Here is an 18,027-nt window from a genome sequence, read left to right as displayed (position 1 = left end):
GGGTACGTTTTGTATGTCTTCATAACTTGGAAAGCCTGCATTAGTCCTCCTTATTCTCTCAGAGCAGATTTCAAAATTAGAGAGGCACACAGATTTTTCCAGGCAGCCCCTGGAGTTATATTTTCTAATGAAGCCTTTATACAAGTACAGAATATGGAGCGCCTGGCTGGTATGCACCTCTTGATCTGGGGGTCATGAGTTTGAGCTCTGCATTGGGTGTAGAGATTACTTAAATACATAAACATTGTAAAAAAAAATTTTTTTTAAGTTTTTAAATTATAGAATGTACTATTTGTCACATTTTTAAATTTCAGGTCTGTAGCCCAACACCATTCACAGTGTTTTGAGGATTATGAATAAAGATATAAAATGTTACGTTAGTGCTTTATTTAGTACAAAAATAGATTGTAGAACCTCAGTATAAAATTTTTATCAAAAACTTTTATGATTATTACCAATTAGGGAGATTCTTAAAGTCATACCTACAAGCAAAAATGCATTCTGAAATCTAGAAAACTTTATGTAGACATACATGTCACTGTAACATATTGATAACATCCTTTTGTGTAGAAAAATTATACCCCCAGAGTTAATAATTTTAGCAATTTTTGCCCTCAAACCATTACTGTATTTATTTCAAAATATGTGTAAACCTGGTTCTTATTCTGTATCCCTAATGAATGCAGTAGATTTTATGTAAAATAAGTAGTTAAACTTAAGAATAAATTAAGTGGAAGTATATTATACACATTTCCAACTCTTCCCTGCCTTCTCTTAATGTACTTATTATATAAAACAAAACTATGATGTAAAGGTTAGAAAATGGAGCTTAGAAAAAAGTGTCTCTGCGTACATGATTAAAATAGAAAGTCCTTCAGAAACCATCTTTTTATCACTTCACTTCTGTTTATAAACACGTTTCAAACTAGGAGAGTTTGCAAATAGCACTCACGTGAAATCTTACCAGCGAATGTGATTGTGGATTCTAGGAGTGTGAAATACTCAGTTTTATTTGCTTATATAAAATGTGTAGGAGTAATTTGTGATAGTTAAAAGCACAGGTTTTATTTAAATTTCAGTAAAAAAGGGGCGCCTGGGTGGCTCAGTCGTTAAGCGTCTGCCTTCGGCTCAGGTCATGATCCCGGGGTCCTGGGATCGAGCCCCGCATCGGGCTCCCTGCTCCATGGGAGGCCTGCTTCTCCCTCTTCCACCCGCCCTGCTTGTGTTCCCTCTCTCACTGTGTCTCTCTCTGTCAAATAAATAAAATCTTTAAAAAAAAAAAATTTTTTTTTTTTCAGTAAAAAAGACTAATTAATAATTTAAAGGAAGACACTAAAAGGTGATTATTTGTAAATGTTTGCATATATGAATATTTGCATTTTCCCTAAAAGAATGTGAAACAGTGAAATTGGAGTCAAAAAGATGGGGGATTGGTTATTTTTTAATGTGGCTTATATTCATGGTAGAAGTGAAATTTATCAGTGAAGTAATGAAAATTTTGTTATCTTTTCGTAGGGAAATCTTGCCATATAACAAACTTTCTATTATCTTTGTAGTCTTAAACATAGAAACTGGGCTAGATCATCTCTTTGTGTCCCTTTTACCCTTAGTGTCACGTGATTTTATGTTTTAAGACATTATCTCTGTAAGGAAGCATTTTATGGTAAAGGAAGGAATTTTTTTTCCCAGAAAATGCTTATTTTACTCACTTTATGCACATTAGGCCAATATATGTTATTTGAGTGAAGCATCTTCTTTCTCTCCGTTTCTCCCCCCGTCATTAACCTGGATATGATATCTGGAATGTGGACTAAACTCTTCAACTCTATATAACATCTACTAATCTTTGTGCATTTGGTTGCTCAGCTTTCTCAGAACATTTCTGAACTGAAACAAACTGAATACCATTCTGTTTTAGAGATTATGTCATGGTTATTCATTGGATATGGATTCTTATGGCTTTATTTTTCTTTCCAAGGTTGAAGAGATGGTGCAAAACCACATGACTTACTCATTACAGGATGTGGGTGGAGATGCTAATTGGCAGTTGGTTGTAGAAGAAGGAGAAATGAAGGTAATTCCCAGTAAAATGTTATAGGTTGCTAACTGCAGCTCTGTTACAGTCATAGTATCATTACTAACTATTGATGTGAATGAGAGTAGCATTTTAAAATTCCTTTTAAACAAATTACTACATATGATCAAAGAAACACCAGATACTAAGAAGTAAAATGTACTTTGGTTTTTATGGAGTTTATTTTTTTTTAATTTTTATTTTTTAAAAGATTTTATTTATTTATTTGATAGAGACAGCGAGAGAGGGAACACAAGCAGGGGGAGTGGGAGAGGGAGAAGCACGCTTCCCGCTGAGCAGGGAGCCCAACTCAGTGCTTGATCCCAGGACCCCAGGATGATGACCCGAGCCGAAGGCAGACGCTTAACAACTGAGCCACCCAGGCACCCCTTTACACAGTTTCTTTATGATCACAATAAAAATCTATGTACAAACCGTTCTGTTTTGCCTGGGCCATGGAGAAAATAAAATTTGGGTGTTTAGGTATGAATAAGACATAATTAGTTGATGGCTCTCTATTTGGATATTTCTCTTTATTTTTTAATATACTAAATATTGTACCCAGATGTCACTTTGTTCCCCTTTTTCATCTATCCCTCACTTCTTGTCCTTTCTCTCATTGCATCCTGTTTCAATATTTGGAGATGGGTCTGCTAATCTTGTTCACATCCTTAAACACAAGAGACAGAGAATAAGAGCAAGGAATAGGATTTAGAGATGGATTCAAAACAGCAGCTGCATTGAATTTTGGAATACCTTATGCCCAAGGCACTATGCTAAAGATAAAGAGATTTTTAATAAGACTCTCTCCAAGCTGAAACTTTGGTTGGGAAAGGAGGATATTGACATTATTTGTTTCTGTCTGATAATGAATTCAACGAAGAGCACAGATAAGTAGTGGAGAAAATTGGAAAAGAAAGATCTCTGTGATTTGAAACAGATTGTTTTATACTGAGGAGAAGCATTTGAACTATGTCTGGAAATGGAAGCAAGATTGTGACAAAGGTGAGGCAAGGATATTTTAGATAAAAAATATAAACACAAGCGAAAACTTGAAAGCGAACTTCTTATTCAGGAGTTTTGCATAGACTGTGTTGACCAGAATTATTCTAGCAGTAGAGATACAATATCAGATGTTGGAATTTATTTTCCTCCTGAATAGGGAACTAATTAAGAAATAAGAAATAAGCAGATGAAATGCTAAATATTAGCTATATATCTAATAAGCTGATTGGAGAATATAACTTCAGAGTAGCAGTGACAAGGTCTTGCTAATATGTTACCTGAGAATTAAACATAATGATTCTGACATAGCTAGATAATCACAGGCCTTCCCCACAAGAGTAAGCCCCAGAAGAAAACCAAGACACATGCTCTCTTTAAAAAAAAGGGGTGAGCCAAGCCTTCCAGTCCTTATTCTATACTCAACATTCCGATAAATCATTGTTGCCTCCCGAGGGAAGAGAAAGTGAAGGATGAAGAGAAACCAGGAGTGATAGTCTAGATAAAGTCCCTCAATGTGGAATGAGAAGTAGAGACTAAGTGTTCCTTCAGCCCACATCCTTAGAGAGGGATTGGATTATGGAGAGTATAAAATAGCCCACCAAGGAGAATAGTCTGTTGTCTATAGCAATAGGTTAGCCACTGTGTGCAAAGTAACATTTTAGGAAGACGAAGCTGATAAGGAGGAAACTAGAGACCAAGTATACCACTTAAGAGAATCAAGTACATGGGGATGAAAGCCTACCTAAAAGAAGTAACCAGTAGTATAAAAGTGAAGCTGTTGGATGTCTTACAGAATTTTAGTGACGAGCTTAAGAACTATGTGAAGTGTGAGGGGAGGAGTTAAAAGTCTAAAGTTTCCAATTTGGGTGACTGGGAAAATAGCAGTCCCAATAACATGAGTAAATAAGCATGTAGGGAAAAGTAGTTTGGTGAGAGAGATTTTAAGAGAGAAACTATATGTGAAATGCCTAACAGTGTCTGGACCCATAAAGCACTCCATAAATTGAGAGCTGGTTCTTCCTATAGTAACATGATTACTCATTTCTCAAAAGAACTTAATACAAAACTCCCTAAAGTAACAAACCTATAATTTTGAGCTAATTAATTTTACTTAGCACTTTAGGTACACAACTTCAGTATTTAAAAGAAGATATATTGAATGGAGCACTGGGTGTTATACGCAAACAATGAATCATGGAACACTACATCAAAAACTAATGATGTAATGTATGGTGATTAACAGAACATAATAAAATAAAAAAAAATAAAAGAAGATATAGCATAGGGGCTCATGGGAGGCTCAGTCAGGTAAGCCTCCAACTCTTGATTTCGGTCAAGGTCATGATCTCGAGGTCGTGAGATCAAGCCCTGTGTTGGGCTCTGCCCTAGGAGTGGAGCCTGCTTAAAATTCTCTCTCCCTCTCCCTCCCTTCTGCTCCTCCCCACCACTTGCTCGCTTGCATGTGCGCGCTCTCTCTCTCTCTTCCTAAAAAAATTAAAAATAAAAAGCAAGATAGCATAGATCTTCATGCCATTTTAGCTTTGAGTCATTCAACAAATAATTGAGAGCCTGCTGTGTTTCAGATACTATTCTAGATGAGGGGTATATAGCATTGAACAAAACTGCCTTAAATCAGTATCCTTAAGGAGATTTTGTTCTAACCAGGCTTAATTTAACCACTCATGTAATTAGGTGTTCGTTGCAGATGCATGTTTTTCATTGTTGAAGTTTACCCCAAATTTGTAGTTTTAAGTATTTTTATGTGTTATCAATAATTTGAGATTTTGAATTTTCTTTTAGCAGAATATTTATGTACCATAAATAGAGATTTTCATAAATGAAATTCTAAAAAGCAGCAAAACTTAAAATCCTGCTTTCAGGTTTGTACTTTAGGAGTTTGATTTTTATTTTTTAAACAGGTTTTTAAATATATCCTCTTTAGGTATATAGAAGGGAAGTAGAAGAAAACGGAATTGTTCTGGATCCTTTGAAAGCTACCCATGCAGTGAAAGGTGTTACAGGACATGAGGTCTGCAATTACTTCTGGAATGTTGATGTTCGCAATGATTGGGAAAGTAAGCTGCCATTATTAATATATCCTAATATAATTATTATTTTGAATTTATTTTGAATAAACCCAGTGTTTGCATCTCATCTACAGTTTATAAAGTTAGTGTAGAAAATATCTAGAAAATCTGATAATAGCTTGCATTTACTTTTTTTTTTAACTTACATTTAAATAGAGCTTTACAGTGAAATAGAGCTTGTACAGTGAAAACACTGTACAAAATGCTTCTAACTATATTATAGCATTTGATCCAGTACTTCAATAATCCTGCATGATAGGTAGGTAAAAAAGTAAAATTCAGATAGGTTAAGTGACTTGTCGGAAGCCACAGAGCCTAATTAGTAGAAGGGCCAGGACTAAAATGAAAGGTTTCTGTTTTATCATCTACTTTCCCAGACTCTTTTGTTTCCCTAGTAAACCCTAGACAAGTCCTGCTGTGATCTGTTTAGAGTTATTCTTGGGGTATGTGTGTTGTGTGTGTGTTGTTTGTGTGTGTGTGTGTGTGTTTCCTCTTAGGCACCAAATTTCATAAATACAGGTAGTTTTGAACATCTTAAGATGTTTATTAATGACAGTTTGACATTCTTTTTTCACAAATATAGTCACCTAAGCCTTATATAGAACAGTTTATTCAGCTTCTGTAAATTAGAGATTACAGGAAACGGTCATAGTATTAGATAGGAATTTGTGTTTTGAATAATGCAATGTGATTAGAATTGCTTTCTTGTTGTGGAAGCTAGATATTGGGCCAAAGAAGTGAGATTTCCTGGTGATCAGGTCTCATGGCCACTGTCTGTAGCCCTAATACGAAGTATTAACTCCCTTCCCTTTGGACTTAGCCAAGATAGGGCAGAATCCTGCTCATGTTAACACAGTGTCCATCAGTATAACTGAAGTTAATCACATTCTAGGAAGAGGTAATATATCTTTTTGGCTACTAATGTTTTCTCTTCATTTCAGCAACTATAGAAAACTTTCATGTGGTGGAAACATTAGCTGATAATGCAATCATCATTTATCAAACGCACAAGGTAAAGATCTCTTCATCCCAAAAGGATTTCACTGTAGTTCAAACTGAGACATAGAAATTCTCTAAAGTGGGGTGCCTGGGTGGCTCAGTCATTAGGCATCTGCCTTCGGCTCAGGTCGTGATCCCAGCGTCCTGGGATCGGGCCCCACATTGGGCTCCCTGCTCTGCGGGAGGCCTGCTTCTCCCTCTCCCCCTCCCACTGCTTGTGTTCCCTCTTGCTGTGTCTCTCTCTGTCAAATAAATAAATAAAATCTTTAAAAAAAAAAAAAAATTCTCTAAAGTAAAATTTGGTAGGAAATTAAATGCCATAAAAGATCCAAAGACTTTTTTAATGATGCAAGAATGTCACCTATTTGAAAGGATATCAGCTTCTTTAAAGAGAACCTGAGACAAGAACCTGAGAAATATCCAGGAACAGTGTGTTTGATAAAGATCATCAGCTAGTTATGTGCCCTTAAAGTTTAGGAAATACTGATACTCTGCTAAATGTTTTTGTAGCATCTAGTATTTATAGGAGATGAGTGATCGTTACCAAATACAAAAGTGAATCATAGTTTCCTGTGACCATAGTAATGAGGGGAATGGAAAGTATGTTATTAATATATGTTAAGACTGGTAGATAATGAAAGTCATCTAAGTGGATTATCTGAAAGCAAGTGAAAATTGCTAAGCATAACTATTAAGGAATTGGTCATATATCAGAGAATACAGAAACGTTGTCATTTAAATTGGTTCACCTTTCATTTCACTTTTACTTCATCTCTTCCTCTGCTATTCTAGATGTTTAAAATGGAAAAATTAGTATTTCTCTTACCTTATTCTGCTCTGTTCCCTGAAAATTGCCAAATAATATATTGTGTAAAGAACAATAAACAGGTGTGGTACATGGGAAGATGAGCAAAATAAATGAAGGGAATTAAGAGGTACAAACTTCTGGTTATAAAATAAATAAATCACAGAGATGAAAAGTACAGCATAGGGAATGTAGTCAGTAATACTGTAATAAGGTTACAGTAACAGATGGTGACTACACTTATTGTGGTGAGCACTGAGTAATGTATAAAATTGTCAAATTCAATATGTTGTACACCTGAAACTAATATAACATTCAATTTTAAAAAGGAACTATAATTTTGGAAAGATCCATTCAGCGTAATATTGTAGGTTATATAAGAAATACAGTAATTCAGTAGGTACTTCATTTTTCTCTTCTTTATTTAAAGCTTTTTAATTGAGCTGAATATATGACAATATTGTGGGTTCTGTATTTCTTGAACTCAGTTTTGTCATGGGAGGCATCTTGTATGTAATGATTTTGAGCTGGGCTTGATTTTACATGGTAGCTGCTCAAGAAATGTATAAAAAATAAATTATAGGTCAACTTTGCTTCAATTAAAAAAGAAGTGTGTAACAATGAAGATTCTGCTTCAGCATACAGATTAAGGGAAACTTAAAATTCAATAAATGTTAAAAATGCCAATTAATTGCCTTATAATTTAGAATGAATAGAAATGACCAATAATTTAGAGTCAGAAGAATCTTACAATCTGAAGATAATTGATCTTGGCAAACAATCTGCTGGCAGTATTTCACTTCATAAAAAACCATCAAAAAGGATTTATATAGGTTGTATTACGAGCATTTTTTGAAAAATAAAGCTAAAAACTATTAAAATAATGTCACTTAAATGTAATAAAATTTAAGTTAGAGTTATAAGTGTTTGAATAATTCAAACAAATTGTCCTGGCATAATTTTTTTTCAACAAAATTCAGTAATGCTATACAACTTTCCCTTTAAATTTGGCTTATTTTATAATCTCATCTTGAAGAGGGCTACTTTTCTCCTGATATTTAAGTCATTCTCATTCTTTAAATTTTCATCTTTCTGTCATCCTTGTGGATTTGCATTCATTAGTTCTAACACAGCCAAATTTTCCTTTATTTTTGGCTTCACATAGATTTGCTCAGCCTGCTTTCTTCTATTTTTGAAATTTAGCATCTTTAAAACATGAACCATTTCACTTTCCGAATGATTTGTGTTGTATTGACACTGTTGTTGGCTATTTATTATACTCAACAATTAGGAAAGGCATTGCACATATTTTCTCTCATTAAAAGTACATAGTCTCACTTTTCATAGCCCTTGTTGCCATATCATTTCAACATGATATGTTTCCTTACATACCATAAAGTTGAAAGATTCAATCTAATTGATTTGGTATTCTTCAGATGTGATTGTGGTATAAAAAGGAGAGTCTTCTTACCCTGAAATCTTAGCTTTTAAGTCTCTGAACACTTTAAACAGAGGTTTAATACTGTACTTAGAAGCAGAACATTACCAGGGACTTGGGGAGGGGGAAATGGGGAACTAATTGTTTGCTGAGTACAAAGTTTCTATTCGGGATGATAAAAAATTTTGGAAATAGTGGTGATGTTTACATAATATTATGAATGTAATGTCACTGAATTGTACACTTAAAAATGCTTTAAATGGCAAAAATTTTGTTATATATAAACATGTATACATTTATAACATATATACATATAAACATACACAGTTTTAAAATTTTTAAAAAATAGATTATTCCTTTGATGCTGTTATTCTGCAAAGCCATTAATTCATTGTTCATAATTCTTGGCTGGGTACTTTCAGATGCTTTCCATTTAAAATTTGACAGATTTTACCTTTGCCTAAGATATTTATTGGTTTTACATTTGTTTCTCTGTTAGTTCTGTATTACATATGAATTTAAAAGTGGTTTATATTTTCAAAAGATATTTTACTTCTTCCACAGAGAGTGTGGCCTGCTTCTCAGCGAGATGTATTATATCTTTCTGCCATTCGAAAGATCCCAGCCTTGACTGAAAATGACCCTGAAACCTGGATAGTGTGTAATTTTTCTGTGGATCATGACAGTGCTCCTGTAAGTGCACTTGTATAAATGTGTATAGTCATACAGTATAAAGCTAAACAGTGCAGAACAAGAGTGATAAGCACATACGACACACATTTCTTAGATTTTGTTTTATGTCTGATTGGCTCCTTGGAACAGTATAGCCCGTGTGTTACCCAAGGGCAGCAGTGATGGCTGTGAACACCCGGCAGGGGCTGTTTTCCTTTCCTCCTGAGGTTAGACGACACAGAACTGAAGAGGTAGATAGTGGAAGGCTGCTTCCACAGTTCTCTCTCAAGCCATGATCAACTGCTAGCAAAACCTCTGGGGTTCTACCTCGGTTTAGGCCCATCTACTACTTAAGAGGGGAGAAAATTATTCCTGCTGTCATAGCAGCTTGGCATGTCATCTATTGGTCCTTATAAGATTTGGTTGGAGAGGTTGGTGATGAGCTGTGGTTTTGGATAACCTAATGTACTATTAGACCAGTAGGGATTATAAAATACTAGGCATCTCCTATACTGATGTTTCGTTTCTGTTATTTGTTTTGGCAGCTGAACAATCGATGTGTCCGTGCCAAAATAAATATTGCTATGATTTGTCAGACCTTGGTAAGCCCACCAGAGGGGAACCAGGAGATCAGCAGGGACAATATCCTATGCAAGATTACATATGTAGCTAATGGTATGTATTTGGGGGTTCTTTTTGCAACTTGGTCATACAGATTTTCTTTTTCCTTTTTCTTTTCTTTTTTTTTTTTTTTTTACTATTTTTTTTTTAAAGATTTTATTTATTTATTTGACAGAGAGAGACACAGCAAGAGAGGGAACACAAGCAGGGGGAGTGGGAGAGGGAGAAGCAGGCCTCCCGCCGAGCAGGGAGCCCGATGTGGGCTTGATCCCAGGACCCTGGGATCATGACCTGAGCCGAAGGCAGACACTTAATGACTGAGCCACCCAGGCACCCCTTTACTATTATTTTTAGTAATCTCTACACCCAACAACGCACAACCCCGAGATCAAGAGTCACATGCTCTTCTAACGGAGCCAGCCAGGCGCCCCTTGATTTTCTTACTATGATCTAAATGTCTTTTTAGTTTTTTATCATTTAGATTAATGATTTTTAATTTGGAGAGATGTGTATCAAAATTATCAGGCAACTTGAAAATACCCATGTCTGAATTTCACCCCAGAACTACTCTATCAGAATTTCTGAGACTGGGGCTGGGTAGATAAATTTTAATATTTCATCTCTAGATCACTTTCACATATGCTTGGCTTTAAGAACCATCTTATTATATATTTGTCTAATAAAATATATGTATAACTGGGAGTATAAGCAATAATGATTAAGGAAATTAACAGTTCTTTTTCTCATTGTCAGGCTTTTTTGTTTTCTGAATCATTGCCTGCTTAGGTTTCTTACTGCATCCATTTCCGACCTGCAAGAGTCACTGGAGTCCCTTTAATCAAATCCTCAAATCTTCTTTTATACAGGGACATAACTGCTACTACATTTAAAGAGACAGTTTGATTATAGTAGAGTTTGACAAATCTAACATAACCTAAAGTGTTGCTGTATTAATATTTGCATATAATTTGGGGAGCCAGGAACATTTTAGCCAGGTAATAAATGCTTTCTTATTTGGTGTGTTCTTGTCTGGTGGTAGCACGAAGGAATTAATGGTCAGGTCAGGACTTTAAGAGATGTTAACTATTCCAACTTGAGAAATTTTTTAAAAGCAAAGGAACAAAATGAGTGCTTCGCATACATTTGGAGAATTGTATCTTAACAGGTTTTAGTTTTCCTTTATCTTGCAGTGAACCCTGGAGGATGGGCACCAGCCTCAGTGTTAAGGGCAGTGGCAAAGCGAGAGTATCCAAAGTTTCTAAAACGTTTTACTTCTTACGTCCAAGAAAAAACTGCGGGAAAACCCATTTTGTTCTAGTATTAACAGGTACTGGAAGATATATATTATCCTTTTTTAAAAATTTTAATATAAGCTTGCAGATATTAAAATTTAGTTAATTGTTGGAAGTAGTTTCTATGTTTTATGATGTTCCCAGACAAAGTTGTAGTAGTTTTGGCCTTCAAAATGTGTTTTTTTCCTGCTTATGTTAGATAGTATCTGCTTATGCAAAGAGATTTTAACATTATGGAGCCATAGAATTCCAGAAGGACAAATTCCCCATATTTTTCCCTTCCCAGAAATTACTTTAGGTTCGTTGTTTATTCTTCCATACTTTTGTATGTATGTTGTGAGTGACGTATATTATTATTTTTTAAAAATGTGTTTATTCTATACTTATTGTTTGCAGCTTGCTTTTTCTACCCTACAATATATCTTGACTGTTACTGCGTATAAAGATATGAGACATATAAAACTATCTCATTGCTTTAAAATCTGTTATATGAATGTTGCAGAATATATTAGCCCGTCCCACATTAATGTCTGGATCGGTTCCATATTTTGACTGCCAAACATGCGCTGAACGTCTTTGCACAAAGAGCTGGAATGTTTATTATTATTATTATTATTTTTTAAAGATTTTATTTATTTTTTTGACAGAGACACAGCGAGAGAGGAACACAAGCAGGGGGAGTGGGAGAGGGAGCAGGGAGCCCGATGCGGGGCTCAATCCCAGGACCCTGGGATCATGCTTATTATTATTTTTAATAAAGATTTTATTTATTTATTTGGGGAGAGAGAGAGAGAGCATGTGCAAGCACGGGGGGAGGGGGAGAGGGAGGAGCAGACTCCCCACTGAGCAGGGAGCCCAATGTGGGACTCGATCCCAAGACCCTGGGATAACAACCTGAGCTATGTTAACATGGTTCATAGTCTGAAAAGATAAACAGTGACATTTATCCCTTGTCCCCTACTCACCCAGTTTTGCCCTCCCTCCAGCCCCAAACAGAAAAGCAAAACTGATTTACTAGTTTCTTGAGTATGTTTTCAGAGAATTTTTTATGCCTGAACAAGCAAATACACGTGTATTCCTCCCACACATGCATTTTTTTGTTGTTGTTTAAGAAAACACACTGTTCTGCATCTTGTTTTCGCACTTGCTTTACTTTAAAGGTCTTTGCATAACACTATGGACCTCCCTCCTTATTTTTTTGCGGCTACACAGTATCCCAGCATACGGATGCACATAATTTATCTAACCACTGCTAGACATTGAGGTTGTTTCCAGTTTTTGCTAGAACGTGTTATAATTATATCCACTTGCAAGTTGATATGTGGAATAAATTACTAGATATGACACTGCCAGCACCTCTAGGGGGTTTGTGCATTTATAATTTAGGTATCACCCCCTTATAGAGGTTGTAGTAACTTACTGTCTCACCAGCAATAGCGTATTGGGGTGCCTATTTCCCTGGACCCTCTCATTCGGTGTATGAAATAGAACTTGGATTGTTCCACCTTGGTAGGTAAAAAATACTCTGTCAATGTAGTTGTTGTATTTCTCTTCAGTTTGAACATTTCTTGGTCTGTTTGAGAACAATTTGTATAATTCTGTTGCTGTGAACTCTCAGTATGTGTTAACATTTAAATTTTTGATAGAGATTACCAAAGTATAACTCATAAGTCACAAGTATTTATGAATGTCCTCTCATTCTCTCCTATATTGAGTATTAAGTTATTGGCTGAGAAATGTATATTCTTGAGTCACTTTCTTTAGATAAAAGTGATACATTCAATAATTATATAATGACTGATATTTTTAACTAATTCTGATTTCTGATGCTGTTTTTGGTATGCCTTTCTTAAAGGAAAAAAAACCCTCAAAGACTAAATTTATTGTCATATACTAACACAAGAGTTGTTGAAGTGATGTCGCAGAGACTTAGCTTTTCCCGGGAGAAAGCTTACCTGAAAATGTTAAACAGATTCTGGTCTCATCTGAATGCTTAGTGTTTTGGGATATAGCCTAAGCTTTGAGAGACTCTTTCTTCAAGCATAAGTGCACTGCATAAATGTGCTGGCAATTTTTAGAATATCTTGTACTTTAGAATTGTTACGGCTAGATCTGGACATGAAATGTGCTGGTTTTGTCTCTGCACTGTTATCTCAAATAAACCAGAAACGTGATGCCACGTGATGGCAGCAGGCTTGTCACTTGACTTAGCTGGATGTCTCTCCCCACAGCCTTAATTAAGATGGCTAAAGAATGCTGTTTGCTCTAATCAAGACCAAGTGTGCAGCTGTAATCTGCTTGCTCTCTTCTTCACCTCTACCCTGAGCCTTGCTGATAAGCAGGGCAGAAAATATAACTGTGTATTAAGCAAAAGAAATGAAAATGCAGTTACAACTAGAACATGCTCTCAACTGCGTGCGAAAAGAAGAATTTTCTTAAGCATTTGAAAAATACATACTAATAGTCTTAATATTTGCCTCAGAACTGTTGGATTTGGGGCATTGTTTTATTGGCTGTGTGAGTGTGTGTCTGTGTGTGCACACGCATACATATGCACACAGGACCTGGAGGGGAGGGGCTTGAAATTCATCTCAGAGGAAGGAGGAAGCATTGTTTTGGGGTGAATGTGAGTGTGTGTAAAGAGAGACCTGAAAAGATTCACTGGCCAAAAGTTAGCTCTGGCCTTGAATCCAGTTGAGCTTTCTGACAAAGAACCAAATTCAAACCTTAACACATGGTGAAAAATCTTTGTTTACCTATAGTAGTATTTGTTTCACAATGTTTGAAAAGATGTATGTATGAAGTGGATCCTAGCATAGAGTGGGGGGGGGGGGGAGGAGAGAATCTTAAGCAGGCTCCATGCTCAGTGCAGAGCCCGATGCGGGGCTTGATTTCAGTACCCTAAGATCATGACGTGAGCCGAAATTGAGAGACGCTTAACTGACTAAGCCACCCAGGCGCCCCTCATAGTCAAAACTCTAAAACTTATGTGACAATGTCTGAGTATGTTGGTTTTTTTTTAAAGATTTTATTTATTTATTTATGTGAGAGAGAGAATGAGATAGAGAGCATGAGAGGGGAGAGAGTCAGGGAGAAGCAGACTCCCCGTTGAGCAGGGAGCCCGATGCAGGACTTGATCCCGGGACTCCAGGATCATAACCTGAGCTGAAGGCAGTCGCTTAAACAACTGAGCCACCCAGGCACCCAAAACTTGTAAATTCTTGATAAATGATATTGTATAGCATAATTTTTATTGAAGGCTAAGAAGAAAGAAATGCTGGATTGGGGGCTACAAATCCAGAGACTTCTGATTGATTCCCTCTTTGCTTATTTATCTGTGGCGTATTTCCTTTTTTTTTTTTCTAGCTTTCGAAATATTCCTTAGGCCTTCTATTCCTTGCTGATGAGATAAGTTTTAAATATGTAAGGTTAATAAGTTTATATTTTTAAAGGTGGAAATCTTTAAAGCATAAATTTCTAATAGAGATCTATGCATTCCATGAATTCAGAGGGTAGGAGGAACCTGTTTGGGTAGTCCTGTAGCTGTTAGTAATAATATATTGCTTAATTTTTTACTTATTTTCTTTCCTGCAGTGACTGAAGCAAGGCTGTGTGACATTCCATGTTGGAGGAAAAAATAAAAAACAAAATTGAATGCTCTAAGCTGGAACATAGGATCTATAGCCTTGTCTGTGGCCCAACACCCTGGCCTTGTGTACAAAAATGAAGAAAGACTGCAATGGCAAAGGTGAACATCTAACACTAGCTGTCTCCTGTTAGATCTCCTCGCTCAGCATATAACTATAAATACATGTAATATTACATGTATATGGCTATATTTTTATTTGCTTGCTCCTAGAAGAGAAAAAAATCAACTTTGAATCACAGTTAGGAATTGATGCTTTAATTTTTGGAAACTTTTTCAGAATTTTTAATTTACTATGGTCCGGCCTAAGATCCTCATTTGTATCAGGTTTTGTGCACAAAAGAAAAGCACAAAAGTTGAATGCACGTGGGGGCATGTGTTTTCTGTGCACCACATACCTGGATGGGGCTCCTTTTTCAGGCCTATGGTTAAATCTGTGTTCAGAATTTTTTGACTTTTTTGCTTTGTATAATCATAGAATTCATTGCTGCTGATTTCTATAATGATTCATGTTGTTACCTAGTGTCTCTTAATAACTGAGGGCTGTCAGTAACCTGTGATTTTGCCTTTTCTATAGTCTTACTCCTATGAAGAACCTTGGTTCTGATGGAGAAAGAGTGAAAAGCTTTATTTTTTCCCCCAGGTATCTTTCTATTTCTATTGTATTTTTAGTTGTGTACTGTGTGCTACAGATTTTTTTCAGTTTGTTTACAAACACAATGTGGTAATTCCTCAATTGGTTCTGCCTGCCTCCAAACAGAAACATACAACTGTTGTGGGTATAAACTACTTTCTGGTACAATAGTAAGGATAAAACAAGCTCATGTTTTCTTGAAATTTGTTAGAAGATACACGGTATTTCTCCTTAAGGTAAATCAGGCTGTCTGGGTTTGACATTTGATTCAGTGTCTCTGGTATTCGTAACAGGGATGTTAGCTCTTCTAATTTGGGTCCATTTAAAGGCTTTGTTGCAAGATGTGCATAGAAAACGTGAGCAGTGCTCCTCTTTGCCTCTGGCTCAGAATTTTCAGCAAAGCAGTAAAGGATTCCATGTGATTCAAACTGAAATTCTTCCCTTAGTTGCTGTAAGAACTTAAATGTAAAATACCTTCTTTAGTTTTAGGCCTCTGAAAAACCTTGAAGCATGGAGTTGAGGCAAGGAATGGGACTCACTGAAGTAGAAATGACTGCCCACTTCAAAATCTTCATTGTGTTTATACACAAATGTGCTTACATATGTCAGAGGCATTTTTAGATGCTTTGCTGACTTGTTCATCTCTGTAGAAACACAGAAATCAGGCCCATTTTGTAAAGCAGAAAGTCATGTCACTTGGAACATGTCCTGTATATATTTCATACATGGTAATGGAGTCTTAATGATGAATGCAAGGTGATAATTTAATGATGGGATTAGTCTGATCACTTAATATGCACAATCCTGGAAGTGAATTACTTGCATCAGATATAGTGGTATTTATTATTCTGTACAGAGAGAAATAATACATATAAAACATATGCTTATATTACATGCACGCAGATTTCATGCTCCATAAATCTTTTCTATTTTTTAATTTACCTTTCTCTAAATGATGTGCATGGAATATGCCTTATTACAGAAAAACGCTGTTCATAATTTGACTGTGTGGAAAAGTGCCTATATGGTGGTAATGCTAGTAAGGCAAATAAGACAAATTATCGTATGAGTTTACTACATCACCAGTTAACATTTTATATTGTGATGTTTAAAAAAGAAAAGTTTATACCTCAAATGTGTATTTTATTTTACAATCAGCTGTGGGTTTGGGATGGGATATGGGAGGGTTGGGGGGGAAGGTTTATTCACCATAGCCACTGATGGGAATCTTCAAAAAAATTCTCTATGCCCACTATAAATGTTTCTCTGTTTGCCATGTCTGGTAACTATCATGAACACGGACAAGTAACTTTTTCATAACTAAATTGGATAGCTTCATTTTACAAAGGTATGGAAAGCTTACAAAGCAGTGTCTAAATCTAATTACCTTTAGTTGCATTTGCACTAAATGTTAATGATACACTTTTGCAATTCTGTAAATGAAATGATTACACTAAAAACACTTGTATTAAAAAAAAGAAGAAAAAGACATGTTTACCTTTAGATAACTATACAGGTACTTCACTAGAGTTTAATCCCATCCGATCAGATTTAGAAATCAGTTGGGGAATACGGAAAGAGTTTTAAAGAGGTCAAAATTTGGAGAGGTACTAGCCGTTCTAAAAAATATTCAGACCCTCTAGGAATGTATCTGTATGACTAATTCCTAGTCATTGTCTGAATGGACATGATGTTTTCCCAAACACAGTAATTTCTTCTCTTCCCCAAACAAAACAAAATACCCTTTTACTCTCTTTTCTACTCACTCTTTTGTACTGTGATAGAAACTTGAAAAATATTGGTAATGATGGGTTTGTCCCTGAGTGCCCACTGTACAGGACAAGAGAGCACAGTGTTTCGCTTGGAAATGAGGACTCCTAATTTTGATCACAGCAGCTCTTGGTTTGGGATCGCCACAAAGACAGCCAGACTAAGGAGGGGATGGCTGGGAGAGAGGCGTAAGAATACAAAATAAGGGAAAGGAGCAACAGGTTTTCCACTTGTTCAGTTTCATTGGCTAATTTGTACACCTGTACAAACATCAGTGTCAGCTGCTATTAAAATTTTAGTTGGGCTGAGCTGGTTCTCTTGTGAAATTGTGCTGGTTATCTTTAAGCTTATCAGTTGTTTGTCCAATTAAACACTTTCACCAGTATTTAGTCCAAGTTGTACAGACAGTGTATTTGGAATACTGTCATTGTTCATCTACAAACTCAAAACATAATCATTTTAAAGTACCTTGGGAGTGTGTAGAGTATAACTATTCTATAATAGCTTTATGATCCTGATGATGTTTTTAAAAAATAATAAAGTTGGATCTTCCATGTTACAATCACAAAATTAAAACCAGTATTTAAAAGTGGAAAAGTATTAAAATATTATGGACAAATGTATTTGCTTGATTGTTTTCCTTAACCCCAAGATACTGCCTGCATAATTCTGAGTAGTTAAGAGCTTAAAATAACTTGGGCGCCTGGGTGGCTCAGTTGGTTAAGCGACTGCCTTCGGCTCAGGTCATGATCCTGGAGTCCCTGGATCGAGTCCCGCATCGGACTCCCTGCTCAGCAGGGAGTCTGCTTCTCCCTCTGACCCTCCCCCCTCTCATGTGCTCTCTCTCTCAGTCTCTCTCTCTCAAATAAATAAATAAAATCTTTAAAAAAAAAAAAAGCTTAAAATAACTCGACTTCAGTAGTTTTTAAACTGGATTGTAACCCAGTTAGGGATCAAGAAAACAACATAAATTTTTTTTAAACA

At 35.9% G+C, this 18,027-nt stretch overlaps 1 protein-coding gene across 2 annotated transcripts in view; it reads left to right on the top strand.

Annotated features, from left to right (window-relative positions):
* The window catches only part of CERT1 (ceramide transporter 1), a 112,757-nt gene extending 95,091 nt beyond the window's left edge, over positions 1-17,666 (top strand). For both annotated transcript variants that reach the window (XM_035014663.1, XM_035014662.1), the window contains 7 exons: positions 1,979-2,074; positions 5,022-5,154; positions 6,108-6,178; positions 8,973-9,101; positions 9,626-9,755; positions 10,892-11,028; positions 14,588-17,666. In XM_035014663.1, coding sequence (XP_034870554.1) covers positions 1,979-2,074; positions 5,022-5,154; positions 6,108-6,178; positions 8,973-9,101; positions 9,626-9,755; positions 10,892-11,019 — 687 coding nt within the window. In that variant the 3' untranslated portion in view covers positions 11,020-11,028; positions 14,588-17,666. The remainder of the gene's footprint in view (positions 1-1,978; positions 2,075-5,021; positions 5,155-6,107; positions 6,179-8,972; positions 9,102-9,625; positions 9,756-10,891; positions 11,029-14,587) is intronic.
* Positions 17,667-18,027: the final 361 nt, after the last annotated feature.

Source organism: Mirounga leonina, unplaced genomic scaffold (genome assembly GCF_011800145.1).
Source record: "Mirounga leonina isolate KUSES-001 unplaced genomic scaffold, KU_Mleo_1.0 Mir_168, whole genome shotgun sequence".
NCBI lineage: Eukaryota > Metazoa > Chordata > Mammalia > Carnivora > Phocidae > Mirounga > Mirounga leonina.
Note: the sequence above shows the minus strand (reverse complement) of the source record. Positions and strands in the feature narration are given on the sequence as shown.